We start from the raw sequence: 22,672 nt of genomic DNA, 5'->3' as shown, positions 1-22,672 counted from the left end.
CTCCAACAAGATGCCGGATGCTTTAAGTCGATAAGCAGAACTTCAAGCCATCACAGTAGTAGAAAGCAGATTTGGGTCCAAGTGCAAGAGAAAATGGATGGAAATGAAGAGGCTCAACAACTCATGAAGGAAATTCAAGCAAGGACTACGCCATGGAGAATGTATGAAGTCAAAAACGGGCTTATCTACTATCAAGGAGCCTTGTATGTACCGAAGAATGATGAGCTAAGGAATCAAATATTAAGGGAATATCATGATAGTCCCATTGGGGGCATTCTAGTCAGATTAGGATCTTTGATCGCCTCAATATATTTTTCTACTAGCCCAAAATGCGAGAGGATGTCACCGAGTACGTCCACACATATCCTACTTGTCAAATGGTGAAGACTCAAAGGATGAAGCCAACAGGGAAACTTCAGCAGAGGTCAATTCCTTCTCAACCATGGGATGTGATGAGCATGGATTTCATCACAGATTTGCCAAAGTCTCATGGATACATGGCGATCTTCGTAGTGGTGGACTACCTCTCAAAACAGGCTCACTTCATTGCTACCAAGCCGCCTATTACAGCACCAAAGGTGACCAAGTTATTCTTTTCCAAGGTCTTCAAGTATCATGGTCTGTCTCTAGCCATTGTATCCAATCGCGATCCCCGCTTTCTCAACAACATGTGGCAGAAGCTCTTCAAGTTGATGGATACTCAACTTTAATTCTCTTCGGCATTTCATCCTCAAACAGATGGCCAAGCGGAGAGACTCAACCAAGGCATTGAAGATTAGATCCGTAGTTATGTCAAGGCAGATCAAAAATATTAGACACAGTACCTCGACATCTCACTTCATTGCTACCAAGCCGCCTATTACAGCACCAAAGGTGACCAAGTTATTCTTTTCCAAGGTCTTCAAGTATCATGGTCTGTCTCTAGCCATTATATCCAATCGCGATCTCCGCTTTCTCAGAACATGTGGCAGAAGCTCTTCAAGTTGATGGATACTCAACTTCAATTCTCTTCAGCATTTCATCCTCAAACAGATGACCAAGCGGAGAGACTCAACCAAGGCATTGAAGATTAGATCCATAGTTATGTCAGGGCAGATCAAAAATATTAGGCACAGTACCTCGACATCTTGGAGTTTCACTATAATGCCACCCTACATAGTTCCACTGGTTTCACACCCTTTGAGGTAGCAACACGTAAAGAAGTGATCACACCCCTAGCCCTGGCAACAAATAAATAGTATGTGGACGATTCCGATACTGAAGAATTCCTATTCAAATGAAAACAAAGGATGTTGCTGGCCCAAGAGAGCCTCCGAAACAACAAGCTTCTCATCGCCAAAAGATATAATGCCAAAACATATAATGCCAAGAGAAAAAAGCATGTGGAGTTCTTCTCAAGATATTTGATGCTCGTCAACTCCAAGAACATTGATTTATCCAAAAACCTCACTTCCAAATTCAACAAGTACTATGGGCCATACAAAGTTATCACCCGACTTAATGATCTCACTTACAAGATCCAACTGCCGCCGTATGTGTAATCCATGATGCATTCCATGTTCAACTACTCCGACACTTCCATACAGATACCTGTTTCGGACGTCAATAACCACTTCCAACACAACTCACTCAGCTTTCATTCGAGCCGGAGATCATCCTAAAAACACTGTTCATTGGCAAACATCCAGAGTTTCACATCAGATGAAAGAATTGACCTCTAAAGAAAGCTTCATGAGCGAGAAAACCCAGATTCGCATCATACTCCATTACCATAATTGCCAGAAGTTTCCGAAATAGCGAAACGAAAACGAGCGGAAAATGACAATAACAGAGTTTCAATCCCAATAAGAAACAAGAAACGAAGAAAACAATTTAATGAAAAAAACATGTAAAATATAACAAACTAAACAGTTTCATTAACCATTGTATACAATTGACCATCCAAATCCAAAGCAAAGATGAATATCATTTGATTTCTCCCACGGGCCACTCGGCCCTCTAGAGTCTTCATAAGTTCATAGACTCTTAACTATAGTCCACAACAATCAATTATTAGAAAACACTAATCAAATTAAAATTCAAGAGAGATTACACAATACACATGCACTTACCACCATCCATGTATATCTATATCATTTAAAAAAGAAGAGTACAAGATACTGTGAATATGTGCAATCATGCATGGATAGTGGATCATCAAAGCAAAATACCAAAAAGATAAAGAATTAAGGCTCAAGCCTCGATACAATCATAAAAAGGCTGAAATGTTTGAAACGTGTCTGGAATCTAGACTCTGGAGTGACTACTCATCACCATGATCCTTGGCCTCTAAATGAGAGCTAATAGAAGAGGGTGAGGCTGCAGCTGCTAAAGTGGCTCTCCGTGAAGCTCGTGTGCGATGGGCAAGAGCTGACATCTCCTCATACAACATGGTGTAGATGTCCAACTCCTCACTATGAATATTTGGTATGTCTTTTACCTTCTCTATGTCTACCTTGTCGACATTCACTTGGCGAGGTTCAAGAGAGGTAGAGGTGTGCTCAAGAAGACGAAGATTGCAATGACAAAAGACCAACATCTCCAACTAAGCTTTGCTCAAACGATTCCTCTTCTTTGTATGGAAGAGAACCCAAGTGCTCCAATTTCTTTCACATGGGCCTGAGCTGCAATCCTGTGAAAGAACTCAAATAGCAAGGCGTTTCTATCACGATCCACAAGAAAAGAAATTTCAAATTGCACAACATTTCTAATGCACAATGTATGAACACTAAGTACTTAAAAGCTAGAGCCTCAGCCTAGAACTTACCAAGGTAGGTGCAGATGCCCTATATTTCTCCCACCAAGACACAAGCTGCAACTGCGTCTCTCGAAGCTGGGCTGTCTAGCGACCAAAGAAGAGGCTATGGTTACGAAACAAGAGAAGCTCATCCTCAAGCCTCGTGACCATTTACAAATCTCCATCTGCCCACTTCTCAAAGTACTCTTGAATGCCGTTTTCTAGCTTATCATCAACAGACTGATTCTCACTACGCCATAGGGATGCAATACATGTACAACTGCATGGATTGGTCTATGAAACCGATTCCATCAAGTCTGCCATATACATCGAAGCTCCTCGATCCTGGATTCAAGGTGGGCAATTTAAGCTATGGTGGATAAACATATATTTGCAAACCATAAATAATAATACATATTTGCATAAACCATAAAAATCACTTATTTTCTACGAGGAAGACAAGTATTGTTGTCCAAGGCCTCTCCAATCTTATCCATGTACTCATAGAGTAGCCCCATGGTGCCCCCGTCCATATCAGTAATGCGCAATACAGAATAGATGGGCTAGATTGATTTCACTAAGGCTTCAACCTCCTCCCACCATCCTTGATCCATTACCATCCGTGAGAAAGATATGTGTTTTGCATCTTGGCTATCCTCCAAAGCACACCACTCTCGGGACACTACTGTGCGTATCAAGTCCTTGCGCACTCGCACAAGCCTCTCCACAACAATAAACATATATGCAAACCTTGTGCTTAAGGGCTTAAGTAGCTCTGACTCACTGTGTAAACGGTAGATACTTTGCACCTTAGGCCGCTTTGTGACAAAATGCACCATGATCCTTGGCCTCTAAATGAGAGCTAGTAGAAGAGGGTGAGGCTGCAGCTGCTGAAGTGCTAGCGCCATCCCGTCGTGAAGTGGCTCTCCGTGAAGCTCGTGTGCGATGGGCAAGAGCTGACATCTCCTCATACAACATGGTGTAGATGTCCAACTCCTCACTATGAATATTTGGTATGTCTTTTACCTTCTCTATGTCTACCTTGTCGACATTCACTTGGCGAGGTTCAGGAGAGGTAGAGGTGTGCTCAAGAAGACGAAGATTGCAATGACAAAAGACCAACATCTCCAACTGAGCTTTGCTCAAACGATTCCTCTTCTTTGTATGGAAGAGGACCCAAGTGCTCCAATTTCTTTCACATGGGCCTGAGCTGCAATCCTGTGAAAGAACTCAAATAGCAAGGCGTTTCTATCACGATCCACAAGAAAAGAAATTTCAAATTGCACAATATTTCTAATGCGCAATGTATGAACACTAGGTACTTAAAAGCTAGAGCCTCAACCTAGAACTTACCAAGGTAGGTGCAGATGCCCTATATTTCTCCCACCAAGACACAAGCTGCAACTGCGTCTCTCGAAGCTGGGCTGTCTAGCGACCAAAGGAGAGGCTATGGTTACGAAACAGGAGAAGCTCATCCTCAAGCCTTGTGACCATTTACAAATCTCCATCTGCCCACTTCTCAAAGTACTCCTGAATGCCGTTTTCTAGCTTATCATCAACAGACTGATTCTCACTACGCCATAGGGAATGCAATACATGTACAACTGCATGGATTGGTCTATGAAACCGATTCCATCGAGTTTGCCATACACATCGAAGCTCCTCGATCCTGGATTCAAGATAGGCAATTTAAGCTATGGTAGATAAACATATATTTGCAAACCATAAATAATAATACATATTTGCATAAACCATAAAAATCACTTATTTTCTACGAGAAAGACAAGTATTGTTGTCCAAGGCCTCTCCGATCTTATCCATGTACTCATAGAGTAGCCCCATGGTGCTCCCGTCCATATCAGTAATGCGCAATACAGAATAGATGAGCTAGATTGATTTCACTAAGGCTTCAACCTCCTCCCACCATCCTTGATCCATTACCATCCGTGAGAAAGATATGTGTTTTGCATCTTGGCTATCCTCCAAAGCACACCACTCTCGGGACACCACTGTGCGTATCAAGTCCTTGCGCACTCGCACAAGCCTCTCCACAACAATAAACATATATGCAAACCTTGTGCTTAAGGGCTTGAGTAGCTCTGACTCACTGTGTGAACGGTAGATACTTTGCACCTTAGGCCACTTTGTGACAAAATGCACCATGGGACTTGGCTGTTGAAAAAATCCTATCAACCCAATCTAACTTCTCGAAGTCCTCCATAAGCAAGTCCAAAGAATGAGAAGCACATGGGGTTCACCTTATCTTCGGAAGCTCAACCTCAAGCATGCAACCCATGGAAACACAATTGGACCCGTTGTCTGTGACTACTTGAACCACATTATCTGCCCCTATCTCCATGATTGCCTTGTGTATATGCTGCCAAATATATGAGCCAGTGACCATTGTGCCAGCCGCCGAAGCATCAATGGCCCTCAAGAACATTGTCCCCTTGCAAGAGAAGACTAGAATGTTATAGACACTTCGTCTACGTACATAAAACCACCCATCACACAAGATCGTGCAGCCATACTTCACCCAAGTGGCCTTCAATGGCTGCAACTGAACCTCTATGCGAACTTTCTCATTTTTAAGCTCTCTTGTTCGTATACCCTAATACGATGGCCCTTTCTACTCACATCCAATGCGGCTGACAGCCCTCATGGCTGATTTCCATCTCGACATGCGCAAGACATGAAAAGAAATGGCACACTGAATGAATAATCGAATAAGCTCTCTAGTGGCCTCTGCAATGGCTTGCTTTTGAATACCCACTTTGATACTAACACCCTGCAATGAACCTTTTGTTGCCCGAGGTGTCCCGCGTGCTCCACTAGTAGAACCCCCTGTATGTGCACCACTCATTGTGCCTGACTCTGAAGCTCCTCTACTCCTCTTTATAGGACCTCTTGTTGCTGAAATTTCATCATCTCCATGGTTTCCCTCTCCTATACCAGATGCACCTATAAGAGCCAAGCAGCCGAGCCTCCAATGCTCCATGGAAGTCTTAACATCAGTAGGCACATGTTCACATGGACCAATGTCTTTATTGGGCACATGGGCAAGATGATCTTTGATCCTTGTGGCTGCTCCTCCTCTTTGAATGCCACAATAATTGCATTGCCACCGCTTGGAGCCACCACCACCTCCGTAAGCTTGAAGCACTGTGATATGACTCCATGCACAATAATTGCATTGCCACCGCTTGGAGCCACCACCACCTCCGTAAGCTTGAAGCACTGTGATATGACTCCATGCACAATAATTGCATTGCCACCGCTTGGAGCCACCACCACCTCCGTAAGCTTGAAGCACTGTGACATGACTAGATGCACCTGTAAGAGCCAAGCGACTGAGCCTCCAATGCTCCATGGAAGCCTTAACATCAACAGGCACATGTTCACATGGACCAATGTCTTTATTGGGCACATGGGCAAGATGATCTTTGATCCTTGTGGCTGCCCCTCCTCTTTGAATGCCACAATAATTGCATTGCCACTGCTTGGAGCCACCACCACCTCCGTAAGCTTGAAGCACTGTGACATGACTCCATGCTTGATCCTTTGGCATGTTGATTATTCCCGAATCCCACCTGAATCCTGAGTTTGCTACGTCACGCGCGCGAATGAGAGACAGAGAGAGAGAGAGAGAGCAACTTGCAAGTGCCAAGGCCCAAACTCCAATGCCCACGATTGTGTGTGCACTGTGTATGAGTCTAGAGAGAGAGAGAGGCTAGAGCTCGGGAGGGACTCATGAGAGAGAGAGAGAGCAAGCCAAAACGCAGGTGTGTGCAGAGCCCATGGCTGCCGGCAGCATTCGAGAAACAAGTATGCGCAGGCTGCAACAATTTTCAAATCGAGGCTCTCGTTTTTTTTTACGTGGGGACTCCCAGCTCAAAAACGTAGGGCAAAATCTCCTAAAAATGCTTGAAAAGGATACGTTGAAAAATTATTTATAAAAAAAGCGGACAGATCAAAAACAACGTTTCTGCGTAGCAAAAACGATACGCCGTTTCTTAGGGCCAAAAACGGTGTTTCGTGCAACCTCCCAAAGTAAACCTCTGCCTCACAAGTTGCAATTGAGTAGTGGGCAAAGTCTTTTTTATCTTCGTCAAGTCCTTGGCTCCACATATGTAATAGAGTCAATGGACAAGGCAAATTTAGTTATAGGTATTGAGTTCATGGATAAGGCATTTAGCGAGTTAGACACTGGTCTACTCACTAAGAGTGGATTAAGACCCCCGAATTTTGAAGTCAACTAGTCCCACTCCCGCTCAATGAGGACATTGAGCTTCCTTGTGGGAGGGAGTGTATGAGGGAGATCAAGCACACAAAAGCATTATAACAAGTTTTCATCTCGCATACGCCTAGGTGTTCCTCCCTCTACCCGAACCTTGCGTCTACATAATACAAGTACCATTTCTTTCATTCTCAAAGCTATCTCGCTCTCTACTTTCTTTCTAATCAAAGTGTCTTCTTGCAAGCAAAGATGGAAAAAGACCGCGGGGAATAATGGTGCCAACCGTGGATGACAAACACAAAGTGAAAAGTTTCACTCTACGCACGCCTTGTGCATTACGCTAGTTGATGCTAGAAAGCAACCTCAAACAAGATCTTGGAGGTTTCTGGGACAAGCAACCATAGCAACTTGCAAGAGAATTTTGGAGTCAACTAGTCCCACTCCCGCTCAATGAGAACATTGAGCTTCCTTGTGGGAGGGAGTGTATAAGGGAGATCAAGCGCACAAAAGCATTATAACAAGTTTTCATCTCGCTTACGCTTGGGTGTTCCTCCCTCCACCCGAGCCTTGCACCTACATAATACAAGTACCGTTTCTTTCATTCTCAAAGCTATCTCGCTCTCTACTTTCTTTCTAAGCAAAGTGCCTTCTTGCAAGCAAAGATAGGGAAAGATCGTGGGGGATAACGATGCCAACCGTGGGTGACGAACACAAAGTGGAAAGTTTCACTCTACACATGCCTTGTGCATTACACTAGTTGATGCTAGAAAGTAACCTCAAACAAGATCTTGGAGGTTTCTGGGGCAAGCAGCCATGGCAACTTGCAAGAGAAGAGAAAAGGATTGGGGCCAAAAGTAACTGAGATTTTATTATCTTTCAATCCTCGAAATTGTAAACTTGGACTAGAACTCCTAAAATTTGCATTAAAAAAAGTAATGACTTGCTATTTTAACCATTTTACTTCCAAATATGTTTAAGTCTCCAACCATAGCTCCTGTTTACTCCAAAAAGCTAAGATTAACTATAGTCCTTGATGTACATATATCTGTAAGCTAAGTAACTAGGGTTTTTGGAATTTGAAAAAAAAAAAAGAATGAAAGCTTGAAGCTCCGATACCACTTGTAATGAATGAAGTTGAAAGGAAAGAGGAGAGGAGTTGAAGAGAGAGAAAGAGAGCAAAGAAAAAGAAAAAAGATGACTAAAAGAGAAAAAAGAAACGTTGAAAAGAAGAGAGAAGAGAGAAGGAAACCATGGAAACTAAAGAGAGGTAAAGAATATGTTCTTGATAATAATTGCTTGCCTTAATCTCAGACTTGCACCTTATATACCCCGATCAGTGTGACTGAGTATCTAGCCCCTAATTTGTATGTATTCTACTTGTTACAAAACAACCTCATAAGTGGACCGATAAGTTTCAATTAGAATTCCAACCTTTCTATAAGGTTCCACTAACCTTATAAGCTTAAAACATGACAAAAAAGACTTGATCAAATGATGAAATTTAATCCATTGAAGCAAATCCTGACACTAAAAACATGATGATTGAGTTAAATCAATCCCTTTGAGAAATCTTTGCTACCTTATTTATGTTTGTAACTCTTGAAATGCAAGTACAACCATATTAGAAAGTCATCCAAAATCTCTAAAAGAAAGTTGTCTTTCTCTTCACCTAACTTTCTCTTGTAAAATAAAATGCACTTTATGTTCTACTCACAACAATGAATCTAAAGTTATACACTTCAAAAATAACAATAGGATCAAATATCTCACACTCCTAATTAAATATAGTTAGACATGGTGGATACAAAAAAGAAAATGCTAAAATATCAAATCTTACCCTATATCTTTACAATGAGGTGGATTTATGTCTTGAACAAAATCTCTAGCATTGATACGTACATGCCACATATATCACAATTATATGTAATAAAATGTTAATCATGCTATTAGAAGTAACTACTATCTCAAGTGAAATCTGCAAATTTACTAAAAAAATCCATTCAACTCACATGACATAGAGACAAAAAATATAGATTGCATCCCATATACTTTGCCCCCTAGTGAAAATAATTTGAAAGGATGTGTGTAATCTTAAAGACAAGACTTGGATATAAGCAAAAAATACATAGTTTCAAGTCAACATTACAAGAAAAATGCAAACTCCTTAAAATCCTCGAACATTTAATAAAAACTATACAAGAAGATTAATTTATCGCATAATCAATAAATATACAAGTAACAACTAAGAAACATATAGAATGTTAAACTTTTATATAAACCTAACCATATGTAATAAAGCATAAATGCCTTAGTCTAAAGTAAGCTAGGATTAAGTATAAAAGGTGAAGATGTAACATGTGAATCATCTTTTTGCCATTATACAACATTACTTGTTTGATGTCTCAACCTTCCACCATCTGAGAGGGTGAATACTCTTCCAAAGCTTGGGATGCATTCCTTGCTGCAGCCACTCATCATTTGATTCTCAACCAACACTGATAATACCATTTCATACCTAGCCACCTTGGCTATGGTTTATTGGCATTTTATGTCTATTTCTTCAGTTTAATGGCTTGCTGTGGGAATTAGCTTCTTTACATTGGTATCAAAGCATGGACTTTGATCCACGAGAAGAGTCGTTTTCATGGTGAATCTAGTTATAGTTTAAACACAGAGTAATTGGAGGACAAAAATTAGTCACAAGATTTGATTCAGTTAAAACCGTGACTAGTTAAGGTCTCTACAGTAAACCGTGACTAAATTTGATGGTCTTGAAGGGTTTTTGAAAAATGATAGCGAATTCATGGTCATTTTGATGATACGTGATCAATTTTTGGCCATTTTGAAGGATCATGGACTTAACTGAAGCCTAAACAAGGTTTGGAGAAATTAAACCGTGGTTACTTCTTGAAACAAGCTTCTCTTTCCTCTTTCCAAGCTTCTTGCTGAAAACTGCTATGAAAATCTCTGCTCATTTCTCTTTGCCATGGCCATATCTCTTCATGAGACCTTCAAAGAATGATTCCTGAGATCTTAAGCAACCTGTGGACTACCTATTTGGCCAAGCATCATCAAGTTTATGATCACGTGGAAAATAAAAAGCTCCTAAACAATTTGCACCATTTTTTTGGTACTCCTTGCCTATTATTCAATAATCTTCTTCATCACTGAGCTTCTCCTTCATTTGTTAGATCATTGGCATCCCTGACATGAAGTACCTACACTATTGCTTGATCTTCCACTCTCCTTTATCTCTGAAGCTTCCTTTACAACCCTAGCTATGACTGAAAGTGGGCAGCATGAAAAATCCTCCAATTTCTTAAAGATTTGGCCTCTTCTTGGCTCCTACTAGCTTCCTAATAGCAAGAGCAAGCATCTACATCAAGCATTGAACCAACATTGAGCAAATATTAAAGCTTCCAAGCAAGATTGAAGCATTTTCTTCATCTCAGATTGGAAAAACAGGGCAGCCATCAATCTTCATCAAATCTTGCTTCGTTGAAGCTTCAATCCATAGGGCTTTTGTTGTCTACAACCCCGGGAAGATTCAATTGAAGGTATTCTTCAAAGATTTAACTTGCATTGAAAAAATTCTTCAAGTTTAAAAGCATTTTCAATCTCTTGAAAATGGCAATGTCTGAAAATTCATGGAATCCATGATTCTAATGAGAATTTACACACATCAAAGCTCCAAGGATCTTCTCCAACAAGCTATTGTGGACTTCTATCAAATCATTGACTTCTTTTGATTGCAATGGAGCAATCTTATTGATTGGGAGCTGAAGATTACATGGAAGCACTCATATTGGACAAAGCTTTTTTGAAGTTAGTCTTATGATTTGAAATCTTGATCTATTGATGGTGGCTTATGCTGAATATTGATTGAATTGGATTCATCTACTACTTTCCATTAACATTAAAGAGGTAATTCTATTGCTTTCAGCTTAATCTCTCTTTTCATCCAATTGTTAAACTAGTCTATTTGTTCATAAGAGAGATTGAGTGGAATAGAACCCCTTAATTTCTATTGAAGGGCATGTAGAATTCAATCCAAGACTGATTATGATTGCTTGATGAGTTTCTTTCCTACCCATTCAAATGTTGAAGCTCAATTGATTGCATAAATGCTACTCACTGTCTATTTGACTTGGATTTTTGTTGGATGATTGAACATTGATACTATGGGACTGAAATAATGATAAAAATTGTAAGTGGAAACATTGTAAAAGCAATGAGTCACCCTATCCATAGCTCTTTCAATTCAATCATTTCCCAATACCCACTTACATCTCATTAAAGAATTTAAATGCTTTTTCAATCAATGCATAGCATCCTTGTTTGATTAGCTCTTAGAATGTACTTGCCATGTTGGTTCCCACGAGAAAAAACGGATGCCAGGTGAGTCGAGAAGACAAAAGAGAGGTGACTCTCCCTTTTCGATTAAGACTCTAAAGGGGTACACAACCCGGCTTGAGATGAAACTTTGCACATCCCTCTTGTCTCGGAGCCCATGCATTTCTCAAATTTAGATGCAAGTATATTCCCCATTATCAAAGTTTGACACTAGTACAGCCACTAGTACAGCAATGATCAACCATATTCAAGGTTTCATAAGTGGTTAAAGAACCATTGGAAGAGATGCATGGCATCTTCTATTTTCAAGGTACCTACAAGTGTTGGACAGAGTTTTTACAGATAAAACATGTATATACCAATCTACAAGTTGTTCTTGAGCCCCACAGGTGTCCCATAACCCTCTCTTGGTTACTATAGTGGCTTACAAGGGTTTCATCTACCTAAGGTTTTCCTACAGGGTCAAACAAGGTACTTACTGTTCAATTGAAGGTATTCTTCAAACCTAAAGATTCAATCACAGCAAATTCTATCCTAATCAAAATTAGAAACTTGATAGCTCCATTCAAAGAGGGGATCCTAAGCTTCGATTTGAGTCAAAAATTTTGGTGACCCGATATCGGGAGCTCAAGTTATTGCCGATTTTCTGACACTAGATATGTTGAGACAGCACCCAGACAGCATACAGGGGGACACTGTTTGACATTGTTTCACCTAAAGTATCCAACCTAAGTCCATATCTTTTGAAATTTGATATATCCCTATATAATAAGCTTTCCATAGAGCTATTAAGCATTGAAATTGGTACTATATTCTAAGAGAAATAGGGGAACAAGTAACAAACTGTCTACTACTACATCACTGTCTCCTAATGGCCAGGAATAAGAAGAAAAATTCCATTACTAAAGCATTGAATGATGGTGCCAAAGAGTTTTAAGAGGATCAAAATTACACAACTGAAGCCCATAATGTTGATCAAATAGATGAAGAATTAAGCATTGGGATTGCTTACAACACACATCAAGAACAGCATAACATACATGAAGAGCATGCAAGGAATAATTATCTCTTACTGTCAAAAGAGTTGGGACATGTCAATAAAGGCCTTTCTAAGAATTTGAAAGGCTTTGAATGAAGGCTTAACACATATGAATCAAGGTTTGTTGCAAGGGATGACACAAGTAAACCAAGGAATTTCTAATTTGCAGCAAAGCAACAAATCTTTATTCCAAGAGCTCATCTCAACCATAAAGAAAATTCAAAGCAAGCCACAAAAAAACCTCAAACTATTGAAAACTCCCATGCAATTCTCTTTGTGGATAATCCTTCCCATCCAAGCAAAGAGAAATCTTTGTCAGTTATGCACACTTTTGAAAGGGAAGAACCATCTAGAGTGAGAGGTAACCATCATCTTTCACAAATTCATGGCATTCATACCCCAAGGCCTCAGTTTAGCAACCCAAAAGATAATCATAGATATGAAAGGGAACAGAACAACACTCAATGAAATAATGATTATCATGGATATAACCCCTTCAACACTTTTTATCATCAACCCTCAAATGCACAAAAAAAAATACAATCAATAATCAAGTTCATAAAGGTGAAAGGCATGATGAGCGAAGATCAACTCATGACATCCCAAACCAAGAGCATGTTTCAAATGGACAACCTTCATCTCATAGTTTTGGGCCACCTACTTTCAAGTAAAATTCATGGAACAAAGATTCATGGAGACAACATTCTCATGGACAACCATCTTACAATGAAAAAAAATATAATAAAAATATCAATATCACTAATTTCAAAGGAGACAATGCTTCACCTTCAGAATGGAAGGGACATGAAAGGAAACATGACAACACTCAATGGAATAATGATTATCATGGATATAACCCCTTCAACACTTTTTATCATCAACTCTCAAATGCACAAAAAAGAAATACAATCAACAATCAAGTTCATAAAGGTAAAAGGCATGATGAGCGAAGATCAGCTCATGACATCCCAAACCAAGAGCATGTTTCAAATGGACAACCTTCATCTCATAGTTTTGGGCCACCTACTTTCAAGTAAAATTCATGGAATAAAGATTCATGGAGACAACATTCTCATGGACAACCATCTTACAATGAAAAAAAATATAATAAAAATATCAATATCACTAATTTCGAAGGAGATAATGCTTCACCTTCAGAATGGAAGGAGTAGATCAATAAGCTTGAGATATACTTCCCCCTTTATCTTAGAAGTAAAAAAGCCAAGATTTATTTCACGGCTATTCATCTTGAAGGCTACGCCCATACTTAGTGACATTACATGCACAAGATTGGGTAAACTTTGACTCTTGAGAGGAGTTTAAGCAAGCTATGATTGATGTCTTTGAGTCTCCTTTGAAAAAAGAAAGGCTTCAAAGAAAATGGCATGCATGCGCTCAAAGAGAAATGTCCGTTAGAGACTATTCTAACACCTACTTGAATCTCTTCATGTATGTTGAAGGCATTTCAAATTTTGCTAAGCTAAATAAAGACATTTTTGGTCTTGACCTTGCTCTATCATCGGAGGTAGGAGCTCAACCAAAAACATTACACGAGGCCATACAATTGGCTGAAAGATATTCCTTGAAGTACAAGAGATGCAAAAAATTTCCAACAAAGAGTATGGACAATAATATTTTCAATCAACCTACAAAGTATGGGCAAGTTTTCAACCAATCAAGAGACTCTTTTAGACAAGAAAACAGAGATTATAAGAATCAAAATAGTTATAACAACGAAGTGTCAATATTGTCCACTGTTTATGCGTCTAAACAAGGTGGAAATTTTGTACAAAAATAGAGACAAGCTTTAAAAAATGTAGCTAGGTCAAGAGGTATTTTTTCAAGAGTTAAAAATGCTCCTAAACTGCCCCAAAACAATTCTAACAACTTCCTTCCTCACAACAAGCTTAGAGAAATGCATGCAAAAGAATTATGCTTCAAATATGAGAAGTAATCACAAGATCATAAGTTGAAGTGTAAAGCTAAAAACTCAAAAATCAACATGATAATCACTCAAGATATAAAAGTGGAAGAAAAAAAAGATCAAGAGAAAAATTTACTGCATGTTGATGCATACCCAATGGTTGAAGAGATTCATAAAGAAAAGCATGCTATCAATGATCCATGGATAGATTTCCATTTGATCCAAGTGGTACTCATGATTCTCATACTTCCTTGTGTACCATCTCACATGATGCATGGACTAGTTACAAAGGAAAAAATACACCTAGACTTAAAGGTTTCATTAATGACAAGGTTGCACATATTTTAGTGGATACGGACAAACTCATAGCTTTGTCAACACCAAATCTTTGAATGGACTAAAATTGCTACCCATTGATATGGATTCTTCCTTGCGGATACAAGTTGCCAATGGTGCACATGAGTCTAGTAAAGAAGTATGCCTATGCACTTCAATTGAGTTATCGCCCTCTTGTACAATAAATGTAGACTTGATTACTTTGGATATGGAGCCTATTGGCATTGTCATTGAATGTAATTGATTAAAAACACTTGACAAATTCACCTTAAACTTGATAAAAATGCAAATGGGATTTAATTGGCAAGGACAGCACATAGAGTTAAAATGCATTGACTATAAACAAATAAAACTCATCTCCATGAAAAATTTACAAAAAAAAATCAATGCCAAGTCATGTATCTTCACTCTTTTGCTTGCAAAAGTAAATGAAGGGCAATCAACAAATCAACCTTCTTAAAGAAAAGGGATCCAAGATTGAAAGAGCTATTGGAAGAATACAAATATTTATTTCAACCACCATTATCTTTACCTCTAAAGCAAGAGGTTGACCATCTTATTGATTTGTTGCCTAATACAAAGCTAAAAGAACTGCTGCAAATGGGTTTAATTCAACAAAGTCGCTCACTGTTTGCCTCTCCCATGCTCTCAGTCAAAAAGAAGGATGGATCATTTCACATATGTATTGATTATCGAGATTTGAACAAGTCAAAGGTCAAGAATAGATATCCAATTCCCCGAATTGATAATCTTTTGAATGAGCTTAAAGATGTAAAGGTATTCACCAAAATAGATCTTTAATCGGATTATCATCAAATTCGAATAAAAAAAGGAGATGAGTTCAAAACAACCTTTAGGATGGAAAGAGGATTGTAACACTTCTTGGTTATGCCATTTGGGCTTTCCAATGCACCCGCTACTTTTCAAGCCCTCATAAACAAAATATTGCAACTCTTTTTGTTCAAAACAATCCTTGCTTTCTTTGATGATATCCTAATCTATAGCAAATCTAAGGATGAGCATTTACAGCATATGAGAGAGATCTTTGACACATTATGAAGACACTCTTTGCCAAGACAACAAAGTGTTTTTTCATGGAAGATAAAGTTGAATGCTTAGGTCATGTTGTGAAAAAACAAGAGATTAGAGTAGATTCCAATAAGATAAAATGTGTTAAAAAATTATCTACTCTTACGAATGAAACCTCTTTGAGAGGATTCCTTGGATTATCATCCTTCTATAAAAGGTTCATCAAGAATTAAGCTCATGTAGCGGCTCCATTGATGGATAGACTCAAAAAATAGACTTTCTTTTGGGACTCCATCACCGATCAAAGTTTCAATGAGCTGATATCTCTTCTAATTTCAACATTTATCCTTGTATGCTCAGATTTCTCTAAGGAGTTTATCATTTGCACAAATACTAGAGAAAGAGGAATTGGGACTGTTCTATGTCAAGATTATGGAGTCATAGCTTATGAGAGCCAAAAACTTGATGATAAGGAGCATCAATTACATATCTATAAGCAAGAGATGTTAGCAATATTGCATGCTATCAAAAAGTAACATCATTACATCTATTGCAATCATTTCAAGATCAAAAGTGATCATCGTGTGCTAAAATACTTTCTTTCTTTCACAACCAAATTTATCTTCCAAGCAACGAAGATAGTTAGCTACTCTTCAAGGATATAACTTTGAGATATCTTATATGGCTGAAAAAGATAGTGATAATGAATGCCTTATTAAAAATGTGGATATGTTTCATTTCTACCATTTCAATTGTGCATAAAAATTGAATCCATGACATTCAAGAAGAGTATTTGCTTGATGAGCAAGCATCAAAGATTATAAAGAAATTTTAGCAAAACAAAAAAAAGAGTATTCAAATTTCAAATGGCACAACGGTCTTTTATGGTATCGTGATAAAATATCATTGATACCACAATCTTCTTTCAAAGACCGTATCTTGCATAAGATGCATTCTTCACCTTTAACGAGGCACCATGGGTTCAAAATATTTAACATTATCCATAAGAGTTTTTATTAAAAGAACATTTGAAAAAATATTAAAAATTATGTTATGCAACATCTTCTATGTCAACAAAACAAAAACTCCTCTCTTCTACTCGATGATTTACTTCGACCACTTCTTATTCCTCAAGGCAAGTGGATTGATATTATAATGAATTTTATTGTGAGATTACCTACAACAAAACATGGGTAAAATAGCATTTATGTGATGGTGGATCAATTGACTAAATCAACTCATTTTATCCCTATCAAAGCTCAATTTACAACAAAGCAGGTGGCTGAATAGTTCATGAAATATATTTTAAGCTTCATGGTATGCCATTGAAAATAATATCCGATCGTGATACTAAGTTCATGAAAAAATTTTGGAGAAGTTTATTCGCTTCTATAGAAACAATTTTAACTCCTAGTACGGCATATTATTCCACATTGATAGCCAAATGGAGCGTATCAATAAATGGTTAAAAGCTTATCTTCGTCATTTTTACCATGACACTCAAGCTTTGTGGGATCATTGGTTACATCTTGTTGAATTCTATTATAATAACACTCATTATATGAGCATTGGTACGTCACCTTTTGAAATGCTATATGGATACAAAGTGCAAATACCTTTAATCCTTGTTCATGAAGACGTGAATTCACAAGCCAAGGCTAAAGTTTAAAAAATAAAAGCTCTTTTGTATCAATGAAAGAAAAACATTAGAAAGACACAAGATATTATAAAAGCTTAAGTTTAAAAAAGGAGACCTTTGGAGTTTAAAGGAGATTGGATATTTCTCAAAGTGCTTAAATCTAGGTATACTTCTCTCAAAGGCGATTATAATAAGTTGACTAATCGTTACTATAGGTCTTATCAAATCCTCAAACGAGTTGGAGATTGCATACAAGCTTGATTTGCCTTCTTCAACAAGGATTTATTCTTCTTTCTATGTTTTCCAACTTAAGAAATATGCGGATCCAACCATAAAGGTTTTAGAGGAGTTATCTCCCATGGGTGAAAATGACCTTATCATTTATAAGCCTGAAAAGTTTTTTTTTTTTAAGGTTTTAAAAAACTATTCGTTGCTGAAATACCTTGTTAAATAGCAAGGTTTGCCCATGGAGAAGTCTACTTGGCAACCATCATCATACCTTGATTTTTTTTCATGGCTTTTATAAAAAACAGAGTAATATCTGAACAAGACAGCTTGCTATATTAAATTTTTGTCATAAAAATACTTGCTCTACAATCATCAAACTTGGATTTTTATGATATACCTAGATACTAGGGATTGTCCTCTACATTTCTATAGCTCATACATGGTGATTTGACATTTCTTCAAGTTATGGCCATTCTTGTACAGCAAGCTGTTTTGAACAATTTTCAACAGTCAATTTAAATTTCATTCTTGTACTTCATTAGCATATGAGATCTTTAGTTTGAAGTTTTATTACAACATGAATTTATCACTTACAAAGCTATCCTTGTAATCTTTCCTAGTAAATTATCTCAATTTCAACTTTAAAAACAAAGCTCTTTTAGACCGAGATGCCTTGTAATAAAGCATAAATGCCTTAGTCTAAGATAAACTAAGATTAAGTATAAAAGGTGGAGATGTAACATGAGAATCATCTTTTTGCCATTATACAACATTACTTGTTTGAGATCTCAACCTTCCACCATCTGAGAGGGTGAATACTCTTGATCACTATAGCTTGGAATGCACACCTTGCTGCAACCACTCATTATTTGATTCTCAACCAACATTGATAATACCATTTCATACCTAACCACCTTGGCTATGATTTCTTGGCGTTTTATGTCTATTTCTTGTATTTTTAGTTTAATGGCTTACTGTGGAAATTAGGTTCTTTACACTATACGGATATGAGATTAGTTAGCACATTCTTTAAAATGATTATTTGTGAATTACAAGCAAAAAATACTTACTCCATAAGAATACATAAAACCTATTAACCTTAAATATATGAGCATCTTCAAACATACCTAATCAAAACATACATTTAAATAACATTTATAAAATTAATGATTCTTTCTTCAACGTGATAACAAATTGTATCAAATACCTAGTTTCTTTCTAAGGTTTTTGTTGCATGACAAAAACATGCAACATGTGATAGAAATAAATGTACCTCATAAACAAGCAATCACCACAAAACTGTCCTCGAAGTGACTCGCACTGACTACACCAAGTACGCAAACCTAATGTTTTTTGCCTGTCAATGCCAATTGAAAATTACAATTTCAATGCGTTATAAATAAAAAATAACATAAATAGCAAATTTTAGTATATATGTTGAACAATATATACTTTCCTAAAAATTTACTCAAACATTTAAAACAAAACATAACATGATGAATTAAAGCTATTCCTTGTGCACATAAAGTGGATCAACATGAATTCCTAAATTCAAGTGACATGTACTACTCCCATAACAGGACAACTAAGTCAAGGAAATAAAATATAATCTAATGAGCTCCCATAATTATCCTTGTACTCTAGGGTGAGAAGAATTTTGAAAGTTGAATTAAAAGATATTGAAGCTCAAAAATGCTTGGATTAACAATGCGAGAAGGAATTGAGTAAGCCCAAACTCAAACTCTTCTCTCAAAAATCCAATTGTTTTATGACTCGTGCACAATTGAAAAACGCTCTTTACTGTCATGTAACTCAAGATGTCACACTAACTCCTTAATAAATATACAACTCAAAACGAAGTGATCAACTACAAGGTCCAACATTTCAGCAAGGAAGGGAGTAAATGATATTACTATCAAATTCTATCAAACCAAACATTAGAGCTTGTGACCACACAAACAATGAGGCCCTAGTCCTAGTTCCCACAACAATGCCTCTTCTGCCCAATGGCATGCAAGTGGTGTAGGTTCACAACCAATTTCTCTTAAGTCAACCTAGATATAAAAATAGTAGATGCACTAAATCTAAACATGCACTTCTTGTTGCTGGACTTGGGGACTAGTTTCAGGCCTTATTGATTGATTATTGTACAAACAGTAGATGGCATTAAAACCAAACATGCACTTCTGTACTAAAGCTGAGGGGCCTCTCCACAAACTTGTTAATTAGAGAGTCGTGTACATCACAGCCTACCATGTATGTAAGAAAGTTTACCTGCACTGATGGCATGTCTTTCCGTTTACAGCATCGTAGATGCGGGTTCCATCGGCATTATAGCCATCTTTAAAAAGCTCCCAATCTTCGGTGCAAGACCCAAGTAGCTTCTCATGCTCCTCGCTGTAGATTTCTGGCTGCATATGCCTGGAATCCACCCGGGCCGAGCATGGGAGAAGGTCCGATGTGATGTCAGCCTCCTTGTACGAGGGCTGTGGAACTCCAGAAAGTCTGCAAGAAGAAGTAAAAAGAAAAAAGGGAAGTCGTAGAGAGACACTGCTGTGTTCAAGAAAAGCTGAGGTTTAATGTAAAATGAATTGGAAATTTTTCAAACGGGCCTTCGAAATTTTGAAATGAAGGTATAAGACCTTAAACTTTAGAAAATCTTTAGTTATGAAAATTACAAGCTCGTGTGATTTAATGTAAGAAACCCTTCAAAAGGTTTTTGTATCTGCTGAAAAGCATTTTTCGTGCATACACAGACAACATCATGGGGTTTAGGAGCGGGGTATGGAAAACCTAAACTAGCTAGTTATCATCGGCATGGGGACACAAAGGCTATATTGCTCGTATCGACAGAAACTTTCGACTAACAGGGCCGGTGAAATACCTGGAGGAGCGTCTGGAAGGGACTTGATGAGCAACAGCCCGAGCACGCAGGCCAACTCTCTCTTGCTTGACGGTGCTGCTGCTGTTCTTATTCGACCTGCTGTAATGTGGCTTCTCTCCGGCGGCAGCGAGGGACTTCGAGAGATTGAGCAAGCCTAGGGCCTCCATCCGCTTCTGGTTTTCCAAGAGCCTGGCATTGCGCTGCTGCTCGTAGTCGACCATGGCCATGCCTGCATGCACTCGCACCACAGACACAGAGAGAGAGAGACAGACAGAGAGAGAGAGAGAGAGAGAGAGAGAGAGTTGGCGGGAGACTCTGGCTTTTAGCCCGCCAACGGCTCTCGTGCGTCCACCCAAAAAATACATAAATAACTAAATAAATCTTTTGTTGTAGAATTTGCCTCGGCTAGTGAGCCTTTTTTCTTTCAAATGTGTCGTAATAATACAATAAGTCATAAATACCATGCTCGAATACTTATGTTCGTTTGCTTTGCACTTTGAATAACAAGGACTCAAGAGGTTGTAGGCTGTAGCACCTAAGCGACTTATGGAGCTTCTGCCTTTTGACCATCCTCCTTTGCTTATAGGTGCACAAATATATTAATTTAATATATCAAATGTTATTTAAAATTTAATGAGTGGAATGCCAAACTTCTATCTCCCAAAATGTGTGCATCGCAACTGTGTTGATGGTTGCTCTCTATTGTTGCCTAGTGCCTTTGTGTTGCTCTCTCCCTGCTTCTAGATAATAATATGTCCATGATACAACATCGCAATGTGATTATGGCCGATACACATGTTAGATGTTAGACTCATAACATATCTCTATTGTCTAGAGTTTAGCAAATACATGATAAATGCATAGGGAAGGCCGAGAGAGAGATAGAGAGAGAGAGAAATCAAATGGATGTACGTATGATCAAAGGGATTTATGCAATCTGTGATCTTCGAAATTGTAGTGAATACCTACTGTAATCATGTCTCCTTCTCACTAGACCATTGTAGCCATAGCCAAGTGTAACAGCAGCACTACTACCAATAGAAACACCCTCCCCATAGGCCATGATAAGTCTGTAAGTTAACACCTACTATGAACCTGTGAGTGAATGCATGTCACCTGCTGCAAATCGTAACTTATGTTGGCAAAATGCGTGCTACTTCCCATAGGCCAGCAAGTGAATAGTTGTTGCAAACCCATGAGTGAATGTCTACCACAAACTTTAATTGTTGCATCAACATTAGCAATGACTACAACAACAACATTAGCCTTTGAGAGAACGCCAGCTACAAAACGCAAGTGATGTTGGCAAAACGCTTGTTGCAAATTGCATGTGATGGTGGCAAATCCTACATTCCAAAGTGTGAGAATATGTCAATTTCTAAGACTAGCATGCATTGCACAAAGGACTCGTACATCAATCAGAGCATCAAACTGAACTTCAACTTGATCATAGAACCCATTTGCCTACCCAGAGTAGAGGCCTCATATGTTGTAGCCATCTGAGATGCTCCTCGTTACCCTAGGAGAATCTCACCATCATATGCAATATTTGAGACTGGCATGTGCCATGTAGACAACTAGTACATCAATCAAAGCATCAAACCAAACTTCAACTTGATCATAGATCCCCATTTGCCTATCCCAAGCAAAGGCCTCATATGCAATAGCAAGTTGGTTACGACAACGGCCGATCTACCCTACAAAGGCAACAAGCTGGTTGGGATTCATGTAGCTATAGGAGATGGCGAAGGAGGATTAGCACGCAAACCGGGGGGGCATGTGGAGATCATGTGATATAGTGGGGAGTGTCACATTGCCACATGGCAGGCCATGCATTGAATTGCTTACCACGTGGAAGGACCACGCTCCCCACTCCCTCACACATGTGTCCCTCAACTCCCCCACTCCCACGTGATCTATGTTACTTTAAAATTTTTAAAATTCAAAAATTGTGTGCTTATGTGTTTAGGGTTTCGATGGTATATACTTTCCCCTCCTCGCATACCTTATTTATCCCTCTTGACAACCCGCCTCCACTAGGTATACATTGTTAATGAAGCATGAGTCATAGGGTACTGGTACTTCATGCCAAAATTGAAAATACATGCAAACGAGTCTTCAATATTGACATGCATTGTCACTTGACCATTGGCAGCTACAACATTACATCGCAACATTAAGTTTAGTAAGCAAGGAAGTTGAAAAATAAATCTTGCAAGATATTGCG

The 22,672-nt window shown here is 38.4% G+C and overlaps 1 protein-coding gene and 1 pseudogene across 1 annotated transcript in view; both read right to left on the bottom strand.

Moving 5' to 3' along the window:
- LOC148035561 (uncharacterized) overlaps positions 1–20,786 on the bottom strand; it is a 57,053-nt gene extending 36,267 nt beyond the window's left edge. The window contains exons 1-3 of the mRNA XM_087677521.1: positions 20,446–20,786; positions 19,836–20,066; positions 18,835–18,918 (exon numbers count right to left, since the gene is read on the bottom strand). Of these exons, the coding sequence (XP_087533647.1) occupies positions 18,835–18,918; positions 19,836–20,066; positions 20,446–20,672 (542 nt within the window). The 5' untranslated portion in view covers positions 20,673–20,786. The remainder of the gene's footprint in view (positions 1–18,834; positions 18,919–19,835; positions 20,067–20,445) is intronic.
- Positions 3,587–5,549, bottom strand: LOC148035562 (uncharacterized; annotated as a pseudogene).
- Positions 20,787–22,672: the final 1,886 nt, after the last annotated feature.

Source organism: Lygodium microphyllum, chromosome 5 (assembly GCF_053477565.2).
Source record: "Lygodium microphyllum isolate KBCC chromosome 5, Lygodium_microphyllum_v1.1.10, whole genome shotgun sequence".
NCBI lineage: Eukaryota > Viridiplantae > Streptophyta > Polypodiopsida > Schizaeales > Lygodiaceae > Lygodium > Lygodium microphyllum.
The sequence above is the reverse complement of the archived record's forward strand: the minus strand, read 5'-3'. Positions and strand labels throughout refer to the sequence as shown.